The sequence below is a fragment of the Rhynchophorus ferrugineus genome, unplaced genomic scaffold (genome assembly GCF_030347505.1).
Source record: "Rhynchophorus ferrugineus isolate W39M unplaced genomic scaffold, kcgeb_rfMv2 rfM7, whole genome shotgun sequence".
Lineage (NCBI taxonomy): Eukaryota > Metazoa > Arthropoda > Insecta > Coleoptera > Curculionidae > Rhynchophorus > Rhynchophorus ferrugineus.
The window spans coordinates 217,449-240,378 of NW_027472586.1; the positions used below are offsets into that span (position 1 = coordinate 217,449).

General features: G+C 34.6%; 1 protein-coding gene across 2 annotated transcripts in view; it reads left to right on the forward strand.

The window, feature by feature from the left end:
- Nucleotides 1-17,750, forward strand: part of LOC143199784 (atrial natriuretic peptide-converting enzyme) — a 24,447-nt gene extending 6,697 nt beyond the window's left edge. For both annotated transcript variants that reach the window (XM_076409872.1, XM_076409871.1), the window contains exons 2-13: nt 3,966-4,310; nt 8,888-9,074; nt 11,134-11,347; nt 11,405-11,591; nt 11,647-11,837; nt 11,889-12,121; nt 15,139-15,345; nt 15,399-15,612; nt 15,671-15,816; nt 15,881-16,140; nt 16,996-17,268; nt 17,324-17,750. In XM_076409872.1, the coding sequence (XP_076265987.1) occupies nt 4,242-4,310; nt 8,888-9,074; nt 11,134-11,347; nt 11,405-11,591; nt 11,647-11,837; nt 11,889-12,121; nt 15,139-15,345; nt 15,399-15,612; nt 15,671-15,816; nt 15,881-16,140; nt 16,996-17,268; nt 17,324-17,512 (2,370 nt within the window). In that variant the 5' untranslated portion in view covers nt 3,966-4,241 and the 3' untranslated portion in view covers nt 17,513-17,750. The remainder of the gene's footprint in view (nt 1-3,965; nt 4,311-8,887; nt 9,075-11,133; nt 11,348-11,404; nt 11,592-11,646; nt 11,838-11,888; nt 12,122-15,138; nt 15,346-15,398; nt 15,613-15,670; nt 15,817-15,880; nt 16,141-16,995; nt 17,269-17,323) is intronic.
- The last annotated feature ends 5,180 nt before the right edge of the window (nt 17,751-22,930 follow it).

The following is a 22,930-nucleotide window of genomic DNA, read 5'->3' on the forward strand; positions in this document are numbered from 1 at the left end:
AAAAGTTTGAAGTATCATGTTTTCGTATCAATGTATCAATAAAATCGGCCAACGAATGGTGTATTGATAATTTTATGATGATTTTTGTCATCAACAGATAAATATTTGTTAAAAAACTCATTTTGAGCTTAAATCTAGTTTTTTAACGTGTCAGTGTGATGTTTTCTTGAAAAAATGTCAGTATAGCGACAATATTTAGTTGTACCAGTCATTTTTAAAATTGAATTGACGAAAAAACAATTTAACAATAAAATGTATTGTTTTTTCACCCACTTAATATATTGCCTTTGTTGGTTTTTATCGAAATAGTTACTTTCGTACCTGCCTGCCTGGTTGTGATTTAATTTTAACCCAAGTGTGGTCGTAAAATACTGGGAATCGAGCCTATAAACCGATACAATGAACTTTTTTTTTGGCCAATATTAAATATTTAATTCACGTTTTACAATGAGTAGTTTTTTTTTGTTTAAACACAATCATCAAAAAATCATCTACCTCCATTCATAGAGGCTAGACGATGATGCACAATTGTTTTTTAATCGCTTATTAGTTTGATCTAGTAACATTATATAACAGTGGGAGAAAAACAATGATGACACGTTTCGCACCATTGTTTTGTACGTAAAACCACACACGGCTACTTGATTTTAGCGTGAGAATTTTCCTTTTCGTGTTATGAACAGGATCCTCATCGTTTTATTGCTCGGTTTCGATGATGCCGGCAATATCGATTAATAAAACGAGCGGCAATTTCGAAGAATGGAATGTTGAATAACACGGGTTTAAAAATGACGACGGCCAGGCGGCACCGGTGAAAGTCAGTTGTTTTTTTCTGTTGCATTGCGATTTCGCCGTGCGCCATTAGATGCAATGCCAATGAATGGAATGGTCCGTAATTAAACGTCATATATCTTAAAACTGATATGTTATCCGTTGCTGACTTTCGTTTCGAGCAGGCTTACGATCAATCAAGCGCTCTTTTGTTGCCTGTAACTTTCTATTGTTTGCTGGTCGCTGTACACGCGAAAAAACTACTGTCATGCATTGGTTCGAGATAATATTTATGTTTTTACTGCGTTACTGTGTTATTTCTGAACGCCGATTTAATTGAAATTAAATAATTCCTCTATTACTATTTAATTACAGCCAATAGCTGCCTGGGCTTGTATTTTAATTGATTTGTGAAATTTAGAAGAGCTCGAGAACGATTTTTTAAATACATTATTCATTGTATAACGTAAAATCTCTACAATCCCTGTAATTTTCATGAACCTGCTATTTTTTGAAGGTAAATTACAGTAAAAATTTTGAAATTGGCAAAAAAATTGTAAAGTTTCAGGAGCATATGTATGGAAAAAGTGCCACATTCTGTACCTCTCAGATAGAGACAATACTATGAATATATGTGGATTTTGGGATGAAAGAAACGAAAATCTAATTTAAATTGCTATAGAATGTATAGTTTTGAAGATATGTGAGATCAACAGAAATTCGTTAATTTTTTGAAAATACGTTTTTGTTATATTTCTCAAAAGTTGATGGTTGTATGAAATTTATTCTACCACTATTAGATTCAGCGTAAAATTCTTTATAATTCTTACAATTTTCATTAAGCTGCGATTATTTGAACGAAAATGATAGCCAAAAATGCGTGAGGCTATGTACATGGAAAAAGTATCACATTTTTTCATCTCTTGGATTAGGGCGAAACTCTCAAAATATATGTATTTTGGGATGAAAGAAACGAAAATCCATGTCAAATTGCTGCAGAATGTATAGTTCTTAAAATATGCGACAGAAACAGAAATGCACTCATATTTTCAAAATACATTTTTCGTTGTGCGACTCAAAAGTTAGAAGTTGTATAGAAATAGTTATGCTACCATTTGATTCGACGTAAAATTCTCTATAATATCCGTAATCTTTACTAACATCTGATTATTTGAATGCAAATGACAAGGAAACTAAAAAATAGCAAAAAATCTCAAATTTTCACGACTATATACATGGAAATAGTGCTAAAACTTGTTAGTTCCTGTAAAAAAAAACCGAAAATTCATGTTATACTGATTTTGAATGCAGAGTTTTCAAAATATGTGATATAAACATAAATCTACTCGAAATAAATTCTTAATTCTATATTTCAAAAATGTAATATTGCCCTACCAGCCGATTTAATTTTTTTATAACATCTTTATTAGATACGCTTAGTACAATCTTAATTTATAATTAATTTATTACTACTTTTCCTATGTACTTGGATTAATTAACAAGCAAGACGAGTGCGAGAAAATACATCAGTATGTATTCCTCAATTATAAAATTATAATTATTTATTAATTATTAACTTATAGCTATCGTTTACACTAATAGTACACACTAAATGTTCACACAAATTCGTATGGTTTTGTTCGTTTCAATCTCCTGACATCCTGCACGATGTCCAGCAGTTGTATTGCTTCCACGTTAGTATGATTTAGTAATCTTCATTCGTGTTTCAAGGCGAAATCTTGGATAACTTCGCAAATCCATTTGATTTCCAGGTCATCGTGCAGTTCTTCATTAGTTAGATAGCGATAGGCATTGGTAATCAATCGAAGAACCTTCTTTTGACAGCGCTGTATGACTAACTGATTTGAATGTTTAGTGCAACCCCATATTTGCACCCCATACGTCCAAATTGGCTTTATAATTGTATTATAGATCAACCTCTTTGATTTTAGATCAAGTTGAGAGTATCTTCCGACTAACCAGTATAGTTGTTTTATTTTGGTTCTAATGTGTTTTGCTTTTTATCTAACGTGATGCAGCCGATTTAATGTAAAATTATTTATAACCCCCTGTGTTTTTCAGCAACCGGTGTTAATTCGAGAAGATACGGCAGAAAAGAAATCAAAAACATTCAGCAAAGACAACGAAAAATCACCTGGAGCGATGCAGGGACATGGGGGAGTGCATATAGAAAAGAATAACAATTAAAGGTGTTCTCAGATTCATTTAGATATTCCGTTATTTCATTTTACAATATTTGACGACTTCACCAACCGATACACCTTGAGAATTTCCTTTTGTTTTTCATTCGAGCTAGAAGGTGTGGCTCATCGCATAACTGGGTCTTCACGAAGGTACAGCTAGTCGTATATCATTATTTATCATCAGCAACGTGCGACCTTTAGATAAATGTCGCAGGTGAACTGTATGGCTAATGGTGGGCAGGCACGATGGTAATGAGCGCTCTTTTAAATCTCGACACGTACCTAAATGGGTTTGTAACACAGTCCGACATTCCATAACTGTTATTTCCCCTTGTTCATGTTTAGGTTCTAATGGGTCTCGTTCAGAATCTCGTAATTGTTTTGGTTGATCGGTGGGTTAGGTGTAATAATAATTTCGGTGATTTCGACATCGGCTTCCTGTTGTTCGTGAACAGAAGCAGGTGATGTTAATAGTGCAATAATAATGTTGCTACAAGATTTTTAACTGTGCAAATCAAGTGAAACTGTAATATTTTACAGATGTTGCGGTATTTAATACGTATGACCGGTTCTAAAATATTTATTAAAATTACAGTGTTAAAAATGATCGAACATTATTAGTTATAAGATTAGGTTGAGGAAAAAGTAATTTTGGTTTTTAATCCATCAAAGATAATGCACAATTATTAGTAATAGTTGCTTTCAAAGTCTCATTTCTCTAGTTTGAAAGATAGAAGTCTATTCTACATACAGTCAGAATTATAGATTGATAAGTCAGCGACTTTTTGAATGAGTCTTTTAATCTCCTTTTAAGCCAATACAGATAGCCTTTTCCCATTTTTTATATTCCTTCCAAATAATAACGTTTACTTTAAAATCAGTTTTATTTAAAGAATAGTTAATTTGAGATGAAATCAGAACAATATTCTTCAAGTTAGTCCATGGTCTTAGCTTCATTGTTCGTTTTTAACTCCGTTAATCTTGTTGCAGGAGAAAGCCGTCCTGAAATGCATCGTTTACCGCCGTTTGCGACCCGTCGAAGAGAAAATCCGCGCCTCTCGAACTGAGAAACTGCGAATTGTCGAAAAAATCCATCGAACGGCCGCAAAACGAAAAAGACGAACGGACCGCCTCGTGAAATCTGATCGGGCTCGTTAATATTGGATCATTTGTTCGACCCAGAAGACGTGTGCCGTCACTGTTAAGCTCCAGTACGTGTTGTGGTGATTAAGAGGACTCTAGAGGTGATTATCGATGGTCGAGTAAATGGGGACGATGACGGCTTCAGCTATGGATAACAGCAAAACTCATCGAAAGGCCTCGTGGGACTCGAAGGTAAGATGTTTGTTTATTTTTGTTGTAGTTTATAAATCAGCACTCGTAAATTAGGAAATGTTGATGTCAAAAAGTCATGATGTCAACATCATACTGCTATTTACTGAGTTTCTAAAGAAGAAATCAAAACTTCTGAGAGCCAGCTTATGGTGATAATATAACGAACTGACTTCTTAAGGTAATGCCTTCATCAAGTGAATTATTTGTTTGATTGCATTGATATTAATTGTTGCTTAATTTGTGAAACAATCAATCTGATGGGTTAAAATATGGTTTCCTGCTAAGCCAGTTATTTAAAAACTGATATTGTTTTTGTGTAAATAATACTATCCAACAAAAAGAAATTGAGTGTTTTCTTCACTTCATGAGTCAGCTCTTATTGATTGTGCATCAAGAAAAATGAGTATGATGAAAAGAAACATTTTTATTCCCTTTAGTTTTTGGGTTATACAATAGATGAAAGATATATCGTTTTTTTATATAATATATACATTCTAAATTGTAAAATTAGTCTATAAATATAATATAAATTGAATATAAAGCGAACTAGTGGCTCATGAGATTATTCTCTTTTGGTTTTTCTTCTAAGGGATTAAGACATCACTCTGCATAAGATTCTTGAATCCTTGAAATTCTGTGTTCTCCTTTTCACTTTAACATATTAATTTGTAATTAAATAAATAAAAGAAGAAATCTTCTCGGATGAGATGATAGAAAGATGCTCGAAAATATGTTTGAGAAACCAAACATTCGTAATTTCACGCCATTTTGTATCTGTACGGTATATTACTTGTGGTGATAATTGGATTGAACTATTTCGTATCTCCTTACCAAATTACTTAAGAAGATCTCCCAACGCCCGCAGATAAATCGCGATTTTACGATTATATCATTAACGAAAATTGGTATAGACCGAGGATAATCGCCATTAAACCCCAAACTTGATGGTATTTCATCACCAGCATCCGCGAGACGTCTTCCACATCCAACCTCTGACATTAATGGTTGTTTTTTTGATCGCGCCAAGGTTACAACCGAAGAAAGTCGCCGTTTATCATCGGAGCCGAATAGTTTCTTCGAAATTACGCGAAGAAACAAGAGCGTTTCTTGGAATCTGTCGTTTTACGGGTGACCGGGCGAATATTCTCATTGTCGTAGTTTCGTTTGACACGCTAACCTACTAAGACCGATCCGTCTGTCTCTCTCTTCCGATGCGAAGAAGATAAATGTTGTTGTTGCCGCCTGGTTCAGGTCAACAAACGCAGACATGGTACCTATCGGTCGTCTTGATCGGTTTTGGTTGGTATTATTGCGATCTCTCAATGGTACGGCCTATTAGTAACTGGTTTAATAGGGCTGTGTTAATGAAAGACTAAAATGTTTTGAAGAGTTTTGTAGATATTTGACATCACTACCGACTAGTACCAACACAAGTCGAATTTTATAGATCGATTCGGTTAGATGTTCCGACGCATCAGACAGCATTCTGTCTCCTTTTAACTAAGAAAGATTTGCTTCGAGTTTCTGCTCCGACAAATTACATTTGAAAGAATATTCGACCAAATCTATGATGTGCATTGGCTGTTTTATTGGAACGACTATTTTTCTCATTATTTACTTACTTTTATTAAACAAATCTACATTATTCTTGATTTTATAGCGTAATCGCTAGGGACAAAATTTGTAGTGTAATATTTATGCTAATTTACGCCAGAGAATGTGTTTCAAACGATTAACTTAATACAAATATCTTACCTGTCAGAATAAAGTTTCGCAGAAATCAAATTTAACGGTTCTTGTGAGCACTACAAGGATGCAAGGGATCCGGATAAGTCTTGGAATTGGAAAAAAGTGGACCTTTAGTCAGTTTATCAGTTCCTACTCTACTATAAATGTATCAGTTGGAAGTAGAAGTTGAAGGGGGTGTGTAGGGCGGAAAACTCGACATGTTGTCAACATTTTATGATTCTGACTTGGCAGTAAAGGACGATGAATCGCAGAGATCGATACAATTGGAATAGAATGACCTCATTGATTGTCTCAAGATCTTGAATTGTCTCAGGAGAAAACAGTTAAGGTTACAGTAGTGCAATCCTCTGTAGAATAATGTTAGGGTTAATGAAAGGTCAAGAGACAGCTAACGTATGAGACTTGTTGATTCTTTGTAGATCCAAAGATCGGGTAGGTGTTTTTTCAAGATTTTAGAAAGATAAATTGATTTGATTAAAATATAAATTCATATTCATATTGCCTTTGTTATGTTATTAAAAAAATATCGTTACTATTGTTTAGCAATTTATAGACATTCAGGAAATAAGGATGCAGGAGACAAAATAATTTGAACATCATGCAATATAGTACCTCCTATTAGGATAAATAACGTTAGTAGTTTTATAGCAGATAGTGAGGAGTAGATTTCCATTTCCAACTTTATTATATACAACATTCTGTTGGAAACTATTCACTAAAACACTTTATTAATAAATAAATATTGTGTATATATCAGGTGTCCACTATTTTCTTCATCCCCCGTACTTGTTTGAGACAAGTCACATTCCATAAACAGAAACCATTAAATCGCATTCGAACGATTAAAAATATAAGATTTGCTGAATAACTGAACATAAACAAGAAAATGTTCCGAAAAATGGTAAAACCGATAAAACCGACAGAAAAAATCGTTCAAGACCGTCCCGTTCACCCAAACTCTCAAAGAAAAACCAAAGTGCGGAACTTTCTACTATGTCCTTCGCGGTCCGGCGCGGTAGACGCGCAGAATTGATTGAACTAGTCGTCGAGATGCGAAAACTGTGAAAGATTCCTCCGGTACCGTTATCAGCGGTCTCGTTAACCCACTGATTTCTGTGATTTTATTGGGCTCAACAGTAGGTCAGATTCATTTTCGAACGTCCGTCGTTGTAAACGATCCTCTTCACCTTCGGTTCGGACGCAGACGGGTCGATGTGGTACCGATACGACAAGGAAAGATGGATTCGATTTGTTGATAAATATAGAACGATTAATGTATATTGTTTTAATAATAACTGCCATGAAAAAATATTCAGGAGTGCCGAGAACATTTTTAAAGGCGTGTCACGCATACGTATTCATGTATAAGGTTGGAGAAAAATTAATTTCGTTCTGAAGTCGCATATCTCAAGTAATACTTATTCAAACGAAGCCATACTATGGTTGTTTTGAAAGGTTGGATTCACACAAAGGGACGCCAATTCGACATGATTGATATACATTCCAAGATTATATTAGGTTATTGCCAATTCCAACATATCGATTATATCTCTGTGGCGATTCTATATTATTCTATATGTTCTATAGTATTATTACTTTTTTGTTATTCGTAAATAAGGCTTCCTGAAAAACTCCTGTTGAAAAGAATAAAACTGATCATAGAGAGAAAAAACCTAATACCAATTAACCAGTTTGGCTATATTAACAAGTATTCAACAATTGTCCAGGTATTGTGGACTCACCCAAATACTATAGGACTACAAACACTTCAATAAGAGACCGTGGAAATAGAAAAAAACACGATTAGTACCGAACGTATAAAAAACGCAATCGACACCAACACTTCATTATGCTATAATAAAAAGTCAAAGAACATTAGACGAAAATAAATGAGCAACTTTCCCCAGTAGAACAGATGTCAAACAAAACTGATACACTTTTAATCAGATCTAGTTTTCTCTTCGCAGGGAACAACGAAATATGATGATTGAATTTTAAGTCATACAGTATGAAGAAACCAGAAGAAATCAACAAATTTATTAAAATAACAGATTGTGGCTCGTAAAAATGTAAACATATTCTGTCCACATTCTTCTTTCTCAATTTACGATGAATACACTGAACTATATACCGAACATATATGCACTTGTTCGTATACACGCGTTTATTTAGAGAGAACAGCTCTTGTTTGTTTGGAATTATTACTTAATAGTTTATCCTACGACCATGAAGGCCATAGAATATTGCATTCTAATGCTCTCGAACTGTACAGTTTTTATACCACCTGTTTATTCGGAATTGGAGCACGTTAATTGACTATTAAATATCTCAGACTTTGCAGTCTGCAATTCGGAATATACACTAGATAAATGAATCTAAATGGTTTACGCCATTAACAACTTTGCTCTGTTCTATTTTTACCGTGTACGTTTGTCTATATCGAGACTTTTTCTATATTTATTGCAATATTTATTCAATCATTCATCGTATATAATAAGCATCAGTTTCGTGAAAATAGCTCTGAAATGATTATGAGAATATTATTTGATTAAAAGACACGTTACTAGTGTTTGATCAATGTTCTTCTTGGTTTTGTAATTTCTGTCTATTTTTTTATGAAATAGTTTTTATTACGGAGTAATTAGGATAATCACTCGTGTATTGTGATACTAAATCTTATCTACATAACCGTAAATCGCCAGTTTTTTGAGGATTCGTGTATTAAACAAAACTTTTATAAACAACTTTTCACCACTGATAGGAAACTTATTTCTCTAAATTAAAAAGAAATGTATATAACTCTTAAACTGATAATTTCTCTTTCGCAGGCGTCCTGCAGCAGTGTCAGCACCAATACACGGAAGTACCGGAAGTCGCCAAGTTCAATAATGTCTTCCGACTCGGACATCAGGTTCACCCGGGGTAAACTGACGTCGCAGAGACGCTGTGGCTGTCTGATAATAGCCACGTTCCTGCTCTTCCTCCTGCTGGCCGCTGCGTCCGTCTACGTTGGTTGTAAGTACCACCACATCAGCGACTTCCTGCGCCGGCCAACAATTACGTAACGATATCAATCAAGTGGCGATAAATCCGACTAGTAAAACGGATGTTTTGTTCGGTATTATCTGAGATTATCGGTGCCATAGTGACGTCGCGCAGATCCCCTATAACGCATAGCAATAATGATGATCACACACAGGCGGCAGGTATATGAACAGTCTGGGAAAACCTAGCCGAAATAAAGTACGACCGAATAAGGAGGAGATTTTGTTTTTGTTTCGAGATAGCTGTTTATAAAATAGTCTCAGAGTTCGTTTTTATTCGTCAGTCATAACCATCGTAATCTGCGTCTCTGAATTTGTTCATATTTAATTAATTGAATAACTTCAGTTCTAATACATTCTTGGAAAGAAACATGTAGAATTTGCATGTGATTGGAAAAAACGAGCAAGTATTTCTTCTTCAATATCATACAATAGTCAGAAGGAATTCGGTTAGCATGTCGTGTGTAGCAACACTAGTAACAATTACTTTTTAATGTTGCTTGTATTTTGTTTAGAATATGGCAACTTAGGATAGTTTTTCTCGAAAAATCAGTATCCACTTTGTAATATTCAAGAGTCAATTCAGCGAACTCTTTTCGCTGCTCTCTCCTGTGATCATTAAGTTTCTAAGAACCGCTCAGTCCTTCTGCGTACATTATTTTAAAATATCTGACGCTATTTATTATGTGTGAACCTTTAAAATACTCGTAATCGACACAATTTGATGATGAATTCCCCACGAGCGGACGCCAATCAATCTTAATCATCTGGCGGATGAAATTTCGATTATCATAAAAAATAAATATATATAATATGTACGGAGCGATAAGATTTATCGGCATAATTCGCTGAAAAGTCACCACACTGGACGAAACGTGATCGGGACCGAATAACTACGATTACGACAATAGAGAACAAAAAAAAAATGAATCGCGGCTAGCCGATATCGATTTTTTCCTGTTGTTCTTCTGTTAGAAAGCTGCGTCGAATATTGGTTCACATTGGGCGGCGGGAGTGTCGGCAATGACAAGGACAAGAAAACAATGGTGCAGGAATGTTTCCTGGTGCTATTTGATCGAATTTTTTTTCGGTATTTTGATTTAGGTTTAAGGAGAATTTTTATTAACGAGAAATATAGTTTAGGGCGGCCGTATTCCTGGAGTGGCGGTCATTTTGAGGAGGTTTGGCACTAGAGGAGTTTTCGTTTTCTACGTCACCCATTGGAATTTTTGATACGATCATAGCAAAGTTATATTCCATCGATAATATTTTCATATTTATAAAGATTAAAACAATCAAGCAAAGACAAAGGATATAAGACCTATTCTATCAGGCACACCACCATAAACAACGAAAAAACAAAGATTTAATCAGTCACCCTGACTAGGGCCTCAGTATGACAGGTCTCGTCTCCTGAGGATGTTATCTGTAACTATTGCGAAACGTCGGCTAGTTTTAATCAACTGACGTAGGCCCAATTCGGAAATTAATAGTTTATACAAGTATTATGGCTAAATTGATTGATCATAGATCATTCTTATTTCTTAATAATTAGCTTTATCTATTTTGTTATCTATTTGTTTGTTATCGCTGTGACCTCTCATTGATTTTTTTCTATTTTCGCCCATATGTTTTGTAGTATTTGATTTTAAACGCGAGATATTTCTTAGGTTATTATTTAGTTATAGGTCTGTTTAGTTCAACGAGGAAATACAGTGGGTGGCCAAATTAATAATGAGATCATTTAATTTTCTAGTTTAATTGAATTTCTGTAAAAAAATATTCGTTGAGGGTCCCTTATAATGTTTTTTATATATTTTAAAGTCACCTTTTACCAACGAGGGTTTATCTGGATTGAACCTGCAGTTTGACGTGGATTCCGAACCACGGTCCTCGGCATCCATTGGCAACATATAACTACTAACAATATTCAAAATGCCACAAATGTTATGTATTTGCGGATTAAATGTTGAAAGTTTGAATGATAAAATAAAATCTGTGATGCCCATGTGATTTTTGACCCTTTTCAGATACATATTTCCTACCCGAATATCCCGGAGAACAAATCTATAGGGCCATGTTCCGGGTGACATCCGGCGACGCCTTCTCCACCGACCTGGCCGATCCCAGCACCAAGAAATTCAAGGACACGTCCAGAGACTACAGGGAGAGGCTGAACCTCCTGTTTCGGAGGAGCTCCATCAAGCACGGGTACCGGGGGACGGAAGTCATAGCTTTGGATGGGTGAGTCGTCCTTTCCTCATTGATCGTTTGACATCGAAGACTTATGTGACCGTACAGGACGGAGGAGAAGGACTTGATTGTGCATTTCGACATAAAGATCGACCCGTCGTACGTCAACATCAAGGCGGAGGACCTGGAATCGATCTTGGCCAACGAGATATCGGTGGAGGAGTCCCTGTTCTTCAAGAACCTGACCATCGACGCCAGGAGTCTGGAGGTGCAGCCCGGCGATGCTCTGCCTCAGGTATACCGCGATGATTCATGGGTTTTGGTGGGTTTTTATGTCTCTGTTGCTATAGATGTACTCTACGACAACCGCAGAAGCTACTGTCACTTCCGAAGTGGCGACGCAACCGCCTCATGTTCCCAGGTATTGCTCCACAGTACAGTTGAAGTACTGCAACAAGCTGGATTATAATCTGACCACGTATCCGAATATATTTGACCATAAAAGCCTCAAGGATGTTCGCGATGACGTGATATCATTCAGGTAGCATTGCAAACATGGCGAAGCCGCTCTCTGAACGGTGTAGTTTTACAGGGAGATTGTTGATGCGGAATGTTACCGATACGCCTACGAGTTCGTCTGTCAGATACTTCAACCATCCTGTCGAAAGGGCAACGAAGAGGACGAAATCATCCTGCCCTGTAGGAGTTTCTGCAGGGAGTTCATGGCAGGTTGTGGCAGCAGGCTGATTGACAAATTCAAGGGGATCATTGACTGCAATCGATTTCCAGAGGTGGGCAGTGGGGAGTGGTGTCTACCGAAACCAGGTGAGTTTGTTGAGAATGTTACAGCACCATGGATGATGGTCTATATAGGTCTATCGAGCTGTTCGCTGAAATAGATGTAGGACGAATTCTATAGAACGGGAAAAATTTGATTCAACAATGGTTCAGTATAGACTTAATCAACTAATTGATGAATTTCGATCAGTGACATCAACTACAAATTCTGTGGATCGTTGGATATTACCTGTTAACACAGCTAAATTAAAAATAATGATTAATTATAGTATAAAGGAAATAAAAGTATGGATTGTGTCAGCATCCAACTTATTTTCCAGACTTAGCTCCTCTTTCTAAGTTTAGTTATTTTCACTCTCAAAAATATATTCAATTTTACTACTAAAAATCTGTTTAAATTTCCATTTAGAGTTTAGAATGTTCTATGGACCATTGCCATAGTCTGGCTGTTTTACTATTCCATCTAGAACTATGCATAGTATTACTAGAGATGCGATTTTAAAACAATCTATTAGGAAAAACTGAAATTACTCTTTTCCCAAACCTTATATAATTGTCGCCAACTGTATTAAGACAATGAAAGGTTAGAGAAAGTCGTTGGACATGTTTACAGTTGCATACAATTATAAATAAATCGAAAGATGGCCCACACTGTATTCAAAATGAGATGCTATATCTTAATAACACTAAAAATCATTTCCACGCAATTAAATACTAATCGTCATCGTTTCGGGAGCGAGAGAGATAGAGGGAGATAGAGATAAAAAGACACTGCATATAAAATATTGCAAATACGAGAAATCAAATGGTTTTTTTTCAATCGAGAACGTCTTGATGTCCATGTTCGAAAAAAATCGATTTGTCAATGAAAGGCACATTAATCATACTCAAATCTCAGAATTAGACAGTGCGGGTTTGATATGTAAGGAAATAATGAAAGGTTTTTTTATTTTCAACGATTAAAACTGAACAATTAAAACAGACAAGATAACCGGGACACGGTCTGTTGGGGTCTATCGTGTTTATTTTTTGATAAGTCTCCATTGGCAGGTTGTTTTTTTTTTATATTAATACTCACGGATCCAGTGTTGTAATTATCTTGCAGGATCTACGGGATTAATCGAAGATAAACAAAGGTCGCCAAGAAATTACCAAAATTATTTAGCACATGCTACCAATATATTGGTCTTGATTGTTTCAGAACTCACAATAAAAAGACACGCTTTCAGGATGCAATAACTTTTCTGTCAAGTAACTCTGTCGAATATGGAACAAATTCGACAATTGATCGAAAAAATTATTGACATATTTTGTACTAATGACAAAATCATTTTTAATATTTTGTTGCTTTAAATGGTCAAATAGTATAAGAAGAAGAAAAGAGTTTAAAATTGAAATAATGAGTCAATTAATGTTTTTTTAATATGGAAATAAGTTATCAAAGTATTACAGGAACACATTTTGTGATAAAACTAAATCTAATGCGTTCATCCAGTCATTTCCACAATCGATTAAATAATATTGTCACATTTGTCAAACTTTGGCTTTAACGATTTTGTAAATACGTCTCGGGGATTATAATCGATGATGGATTATTAATAACGTTAGTACGAAATATAATAAACTTTATAGGGTGGGTATGTACTTTGAAACATAATTTGATTAATGTAACTGGATTATTAGATCAATCATTGCGAGGAAAATACCGTTATATTCCTTGTTAATTGTAGAATCGCCTACGAAAGTAAAAAAAATATGCTCAGCTTTATTCTTAGATGTAGCACAAGCCTTCGATAAGGTTTGGCATGAAGACCTTGTTCATAAAGTACAGAAATTGTTACCAAAGCAACACACCGAACTATTAAAATCGTACATTACAACCAGAATGTTTAGAGTCAAACAAGAAGAAGCTTACTCTACGATAAAAGAAGCTAAAGCAGGTGTACCACAAGGAAGTGTACTGGAACCAATGCTTTATCTACTTTACACTTCTGATATACCACAAACGGAAAATATTACGATGGCTACATTTGCTGATGATACCGCGATTATAGCTGTCGGAGACAATAGTGAAGTAGCCTCACAAAAATTACAACAGGCAAAACGAAAGTAAATCTGTGAATGTGCAGTTCACCTACAAACACACCGTACAAGCACCAATAACATTAAATAATACTATCATTCCATATAGCAACAACGCTAAATATCTTGGAATGAATCTTGATGCAACACTTGGCTAGAAAGAACATATAAAAAAGAAAAGAATAGAACTGGAATTGAAATATGGGAAAATTTACTGCCTAATTGGAAGAAAATCACAATTATCAGTACATAATAAATTGCTATTATATAAGCAAATACTGAAACATATATGAACATACGGAGTTCAATTATGGAGATATTCTGCAAAGATTAACATAAACAAAATACAAATATTCCAGAATAAAGTCCTGAGAGGTATTGTCGGCACACTCAAATACTATAGGACTGATTACCTACATCGAGACCTTCAGATACAGTCAGTCAAGAAATCAAGATAATTGCAAGGAAAGACTCCATTCTCATGAGAATATTGAAGTATTGCAGGTTTTGGATACCACCAGAATAGGACACAGACTCAAAAGAATCAAATCCATCTGATCTTGTGTAGTGTTGTGTAGTGAGGTGCATATAATAAAAAAATACAGCGGTGACATGTATAAACATTATTTCACCAGAGACTGAGACAGAGCCGATGCGTCCTCCTAGTTATATACCTAGATTTAAGTTATCATAAAGGCAAATTGTAGGTTAGTCAGAAATGACTAGTAACAATGTAATAATTAAATAATAATAGAAAATTGTACAATCAAATATTTATTTTAATCTCTAATTATATTGATGAGTATTAAGTAATAATCACAACGTTAAGCCAGCCAAAACTTAAAATAAAACAACTTTTTTGAACATAAATAAATATAATTACGTCGCAACAACGGTAGTACCTGATTTTTTTCTTGATACCGGCACTTTTGAAGAATTAAAGCTGATTTGAATGTATTTAGGTTGTGTGGATGAACTAAAGTCCCGAGCCTTATCCCCTCGTATTTGTGATGGGGTCCTGGACTGTCCTGACCTATCCGATGAGACCTCTTGCACATATTGTGCTCCCAATCACCTCCACTGTGGTGTAGGTCGGTCCTGCATCCGTCCTGACCAACAATGCGACGGCGTAGATGATTGCCCGGATGGTAGCGACGAAAGAGGTTGTTGTAAGTTGTTCTACCTTGATCGTTAGGTGGATTTTCTTATGATCTCACTTTAGTGAGTTTGGTTCCGAATCTGGCCAGTTCCACGGAGATTATCAGTCTGACTCCTCATCAAATCAAGTACGAAGACGACGGTTTCGTGACTTTCAACGAGAAGGGAAGCAGAGGAAGATTATGCACGGAGAACTTGAATCGAACCTTGTCCCAGAACAAGACTGAGGAGGTCCTCAGGACCGTGGCAGCATCACTATGCAGGGCTTTGAGTTATCAGTGAGTGTTTTTCGAGTGTGATTGGGTTTGCGTCATCAATTTTCCGATGTTTTTCCAGAGATATTCGTTCGTTTCAAGTGGTGAGGGACACCGACGTCAATATGCAGTATGTCAAGATCAAGGACCCATTCGCGGACGACTTATCCTTCCTGAAAACCAAGTGCAACACCAAGCAGGTCCTCAAAGTTACCTGCGAGGATCTAGGTCTGATATTCCCCGCCAAAAAGTAACCGTCAGCGATAAAACAAGCTCGTCTTTACATCCACAGAGTGTGGCATCCAAAGTACCTACTCCAGATCCACCAGGATCCTCCAGAAACTCTCCATCCACGGTGACTGGCCCTGGCATTGCGCCCTCTTCAAGGAGGACGTGCATATCTGCGACGGCGTCTTGCTCTCCCCCAATTGGATCGCCACCACCGTGTCCTGCTTCCAGGGCCAGCCCAAGGCCGAGTGGACCGCCCGATTTGGCGTCGTCAGACTGTTCAGTTCGTCACCATGGGAACAGGAACGAAGAATCATCGGCATGGTGAGTACCGTCCGTAGTATCGATCGATTCCGTAACCGATTTTTAAGATATTAAATTTCGAATCGGATCGGCGTTTCAACTAAAAGTAATTGTTTTTACACGGTATTGCTTAAAAACCGAGTTGCGTTTGCTAACACCGAAATATGCAGCATCATTATTAATATTGGTTGGACAATAATGAATAGTGCTGGTTAATATTTACCTTTCTTGAATCCATTTCTTTAATTATATATTTTCCATGTTTAAATATTTAATAATATCATCTCCTTTTAATATTAAATAACAGATCAATAAATAACAGGTTGAAAAGTCCCCGGCCTACCATAGTAAAACACAGTTTTTTGGAAAAATTATTTTTTTTTATTCAACATAATTCCCTTCAAGGGGGTGATACACTGATTAGAGCGATCCTCCAACTTTTCGATACCATTTTCATAGTACGATTTATTACTTTTACTTCATAATAGGCCTCAGTTTCGGCGATCGCCTCTTCATTAGACGAAAATTTCTTCCCAGCGAGCATTCTGTTGAGATCTGAGAACAGGAAATAGTCGCTGGGGGGCAGATCTGGAAAATACGGTGGATGAGGAAACAATTTGGTTCAAATAAGCCAGAGGCCAGGTAGTGGCGACAAAATGCGATCAATCACTGATCAGCAATATGCCATAGAGACCCAAAATACCGCCATAAAGCTATAAAAAATGCAGATATTATAAAAACGGTATTTTGGGACATAACTGTTAGAATTTTATAAACATAATTAACAATTTTACTCATTTATCACTGTGACACACTTAACGCTGAGTCTATAGATAAGACATCAGCTAATAGATATATTTTGTTTACCCCGTTCAGGTTAAATCACCCGTAGAGGGGAGTACCGTGGCTTTGGTACGTCTGGATCAGCCAATCTCGTTCAATGACTTCGTCAGACCCATCTGCCTCCCGCAGGAGAACTTGGTTCTTTCCTCGGCGGTTCAGTGTAACACCCTAGGTTGGTCAAGGAACCGGGAACAGATGCAGAGGGTGCAACTGAAGCTGGCCGATAAGGAGAAGTGTGAGAACGTCAGCATATCCAGCGTGAACAGCGTTTGCATGGAGACCTTGCATGGTTTAAACGATTGCAATGTAAGTATTTATGAAGCCCGCGTATTTATTGTAATAATCAATTACATTTCTCAAGGAGGAGGAATTCGCTGGTAGCTCCATGCTATGCAAGATGGCCGACTCGGATAGTTGGACCCTGGTGGGCATCACCAATTGGCGGATAGCCTGCGCGAAGAACGGCATGGAACGTCCGAGACTGTACGATAAGATCTCCTCCAACGTCGACTGGATTCGGGAGACCATCACGGCTTCGAATAATACTTAAAGCCGGTAGCCGGACGGTGTCGATTTGTGCCAAAATTTCATTATATAGTGGGTGAAGTGCGAGAAGTCCGTTGTGATAAAACTTTCGTGTTGAAGTGATCGGGTGAGCTGCGGCTATAAACACTTAACCAAAACGAGTCTGACGGTATCTTATTAGTTGTAAATTTTGTTATATATTGAATATTTTATACGATCACTGTGTTATAGATGAATAAATACTGTTTATAAAGTGAGAATAACATATTGTTTTACTGGCAAGATTATTTATCGTCTAGGGTTTGAGGAAAAGTTAATAGCGAAGAACTTCTGTGGTAAAAGAGCTGTTTTAATTTTCGTTCTTTCTTAGATAGATGTGCAGAGATCGGGTCAGATGGGAGTCAAAAGATACTTGATCTGCACCATACGGTGGATGCCTCAAAACTTTCCTTTTTTTTTGTTATAGAATTATTTTTGTATAGTGCGTGGTCGTTGTCATGATTAAAGGAAGCACATTTCTGGTTAATTATTTTAATATTGAAAACAATCATTCTATCAAGTGAAAGGAATTCGCTGTGAGTGACACCCTTCCATTTCCATAGCAAATCCAGGGCATCACTTTTTTGATGTCAATGCAGGTTTCGCAAAGACTTGCGACACCTTACCATCTTTTATTCGCATTATTTGATGTCCATTCAGCGAAGATGACCTTTCGCTATATCGGAAAAAGTGGTAAAATTTTTGATCACTAGAATTAAGGCGAAAATCTCTCTCTTTGATGTGAAAGAAACGAATATCCTTGTTAAGTTGCTCTAGAATGTATAGTTTAAGAAATATGTCACATAAACAGAAATTCACTATTTTTTTGAATATAATTTGAAAACTCAAAGGTCGTTGAAAATTGTTTTACCACTATCTCTATAATCCTTACAATTTTCATTATCCTGTCATTATTTGAACAGAACTGACAGCAAAAAAACTTAAAATGGCAAAAAATCGCAAATTTTCACGACTATATGTATGGAAAAAGTGGTAAAATTTTTGATCACTAGAATTAAGGCGAAAATCTCAAAATATATGTATTTTGATGTGAATGAAACGAATATCCATGTTAAATTGCTCTAGGATGTATAGTTTAAAAGATATGTCACATAAACAGAAATTCACTATTTTTTTGAAAATACTCTTTTCATTGTATAACTTGAAAACTCAAAGGTCTTTGAAAATTATTTTACCACTACTCGATTCAGCGTAAAATTCTCTATAATCCTTACAATTTTCATTATCCTATCATTATTTGAACAGAACTGACAGCAAAAAAACTTGAAATGGCAAAAAATCGCAAATTTTCACGACTATATGTATGGAAAAAGTGGTAAAATTTTTGATGACTAGAATTAAGGCGAAAATCTCAAAATATATGTATTTTGATGTGAATGAAACGAATATCCATGTTAAATTGCTCTAGGATGTATAGTTTAAAAGATATGTCACATAAACAGAAATTCACTATTTTTTTGAAAATACACTTTTCATTGTATAACTTGAAAACTCAAAGGTCTTTGAAAATTATTTTACCACTACTCGATTCAGCGTAAAATTCTCTATAATCCTTACAATTTTCATTATCCTGTCATTATTTGAACAGAACTGACAGCAAAAAAACTTAAAATGGCAAAAAATCGCAAATTTTCACGACTATATGTATGGAAAAAGTGGTAAAATTTTTGATCACTAGAATTAAGGCGAAAATCTCAAAATATATGTATTTTGATGTGAAAGAAACGAATATCCATGTTAAATTGCTCTAGAATGTATAGTTTAAAAGATATGTCACATAAACAGAAATTCACTATTTTTTTGAAAATACGCTTTTCATTGTATAACTTAAAAACTCAAAGGTCTTTGAAAATTATTTTACCACTACTCGATTCAGCGTAAAATTCTCTATAATCCTTACAATTTTCATTATCCTGTCATTATTTGAACAGAACTGACAGCAAAAAAACTTGAAATGGCAAAAAATCGCAAATTTTCACGACTATATGGAAACACGACACGTATGGAAAAAGTGGTAAAATTTTTGATTACTAGAATTAAGGCGAAAATCTCAAAATATATGTATTTTGATGTGAAAGAAACGAATATCCATGTTAAATTGATCTAGCATGTATAGTTTAAATGATATGTGACATAAACGTAAATCCAGTATTTTTTTGAAAATACACTTTTCATTGTATAACTTGAAAACTCAAAGGTCCTTTAAAATTATTTTACCACTACTCGATTCAGCGTAAAATTCTCTATAATCCTTACAATTTTCATTATCCTGTCATTATTTGAACAGAACTGATAGCAAAAAAACTTAAAATGGCAAAAAATCGCAAATTTTCACGACTATATGTATGGAAAAAGTGGTAAAATTTTTGATGACTAGAATTAAGCCGAAAATCTCAAAATATATGTATTTTGATGTGAATGAAACGAATATCCATGTTAAATTGCTCTAGGATGTATAGTTTAAATGATATGTGACATAAACGTAAATCCAGTATTTTTTTGAAAATACACTTTTCATTGTATAACTTGAAAACTCAAAGGTCTTTGAAAATTATTTTACCACTACTCGATTCAGCGTAAAATTCTCTATAATCCTTACAATTTTCATTATCCTGTCATTATTTGAACAGAACTGACAGCAAAAAAACTTGAAATGGCAAAAAATCGCAAATTTTCACGACTATATGGAAACACGACACGTATGGAAAAAGTGGTAAAATTTTTGATTACTAGAATTAAGGCGAAAATCTCAAAATATATGTATTTTGATGTGAAAGAAACGAATATCCATGTTAAATTGATCTAGCATGTATAGTTTAAATGATATGTGACATAAACGTAAATCCAGTATTTTTTTGAAAATACACTTTTCATTGTATAACTTGAAAACTCAAAGGTCTTTGAAAATTATTTTACCACTACTCGATTCAGCGTAAAATTCTCTATAATCCTTACAATTTTCATTATCCTGTCATTATTTGAACAGAACTGACAGCAAAAAAACTTGAAATGGCAAAAAATCGCAAATTTTCACGACTATGGAAAACACGTATGGAAAAACAACAACGTATGGAAACACGACACGTATGGAAAAAGTGGTAAAATTTTTGATTACTAGAATTAAGGCGAAAATCTCAAAATATATGTATTTTGATGTGAAAGAAACGAATATCCATGTTAAATTGATCTAGCATGTATAGTTTAAATGATATGTGACATAAACGTAAATCCAGTATTTTTTTGAAAATACACTTTTCATTGTATAACTTGAAAACTCAAAGGTCTTTGAAAATTATTTTACCACTACTCGATTCAGCGTAAAATTCTCTATAATCCTTACAATTTTCATTATCCTGTCATTATTTGAACAGAACTGACAGCAAAAAAACTTGAAATGGCAAAAAATCGCAAATTTTCACGACTATGGAAAACACGTATGGAAAAACAACAACGTATGGAAACACGACACGTATGGAAAAAGTGGTAAAATTTTTGATTACTAGAATTAAGGCGAAAATCTCAAAATATATGTATTTTGATGTGAAAGAAACGAATATCCATGTTAAATTGATCTAGCATGTATAGTTTAAATGATATGTGACATAAACGTAAATCCAGTATTTTTTTGAAAATACACTTTTCATTGTATAACTTGAAAACTCAAAGGTCTTTGAAAATTATTTTACCACTACTCGATTCAGCGTAAAATTCTCTATAATCCTTACAATTTTCATTATCCTGTCATTATTTGAACAGAACTGACAGCAAAAAAACTTGAAATGGCAAAAAATCGCAAATTTTCACGACTATGGAAAACACGTATGGAAAAACAACAACGTATGGAAACACGACACGTATGGAAAAAGTGGTAAAATTTTTGATTACTAGAATTAAGGCGAAAATCTCAAAATATATGTATTTTGATGTGAAAGAAACGAATATCCATGTTAAATTGATCTAGCATGTATAGTTTAAATGATATGTGACATAAACGTAAATCCAGTATTTTTTTGAAAATACACTTTTCATTGTATAACTTGAAAACTCAAAGGTCTTTGAAAATTATTTTACCACTACTCGATTCAGCGTAAAATTCTCTATAATCCTTACAATTTTCATTAGCCTGTCATTATTTGAACAGAACTGATAGCAAAAAAACTTAAAATGGCAAAAAATCGCAAATTTTCACGACTATATGTATGGAAAAAGTGGTAAAATTTTTGATGACTAGAATTAAGCCGAAAATCTCAAAATATATGTATTTTGATGTGAATGAAACGAATATCCATGTTAAATTGCTCTAGGATGTATAGTTTAAATGATATGTGCCATAAACGTAAATCCAGTATTTTTTTGAAAATACACTTTTCATTGTATAACTTGAAAACTCAAAGGTCTTTGAAAATTATTTTACCACTACTCGATTCAGCGTAAAATTCTCTATAATCCTTACAATTTTCATTATCCTATCATTATTTGAACAGAACTGACAGCAAAAAAACTTGAAATGGCAAAAAATCGCAAATTTTCACGACTATATGTATGGAAAAAGTGGTAAAATTTTTGATGACTAGAATTAAGGCGAAAATCTCAAAATATATGTATTTTGATGTGAATGAAACGAATATCCATGTTAAATTGCTCTAGGATGTATAGTTTAAAAGATATGTCACATAAACAGAAATTCACTATTTTTTTGAAAATACACTTTTCATTGTATAACTTGAAAACTCAAAGGTCTTTGAAAATTATTTTACCACTACTCGATTCAGCGTAAAATTCTCTATAATCCTTACAATTTTCATTATCCTGTCATTATTTGAACAGAACTGACAGCAAAAAAACTTAAAATGGCAAAAAATCGCAAATTTTCACGACTATATGTATGGAAAAAGTGGTAAAATTTTTGATCACTAGAATTAAGGCGAAAATCTCAAAATATATGTATTTTGATGTGAATGAAACGAATATCCATGTTAAATTGCTCTAGGATGTATAGTTTAAAAGATATGTCACATAAACAGAAATTCACTATTTTTTTGAAAATACACTTTTCATTGTATAACTTGAAAACTCAAAGGTCTTTGAAAATTATTTTACCACTACTCGATTCAGCGTAAAATTCTCTATAATCCTTACAATTTTCATTATCCTGTCATTATTTGAACAGAACTGACAGCAAAAAAACTTGAAATGGCAAAAAATCGCAAATTTTCACGACTATGGAAAACACGTATGGAAAAACAACAACGTATGGAAACACGACACGTATGGAAAAAGTGGTAAAATTTTTGATTACTAGAATTAAGGCGAAAATCTCAAAATATATGTATTTTGATGTGAATGAAACGAATATCCATGTTAAATTGCTCTAGGATGTATA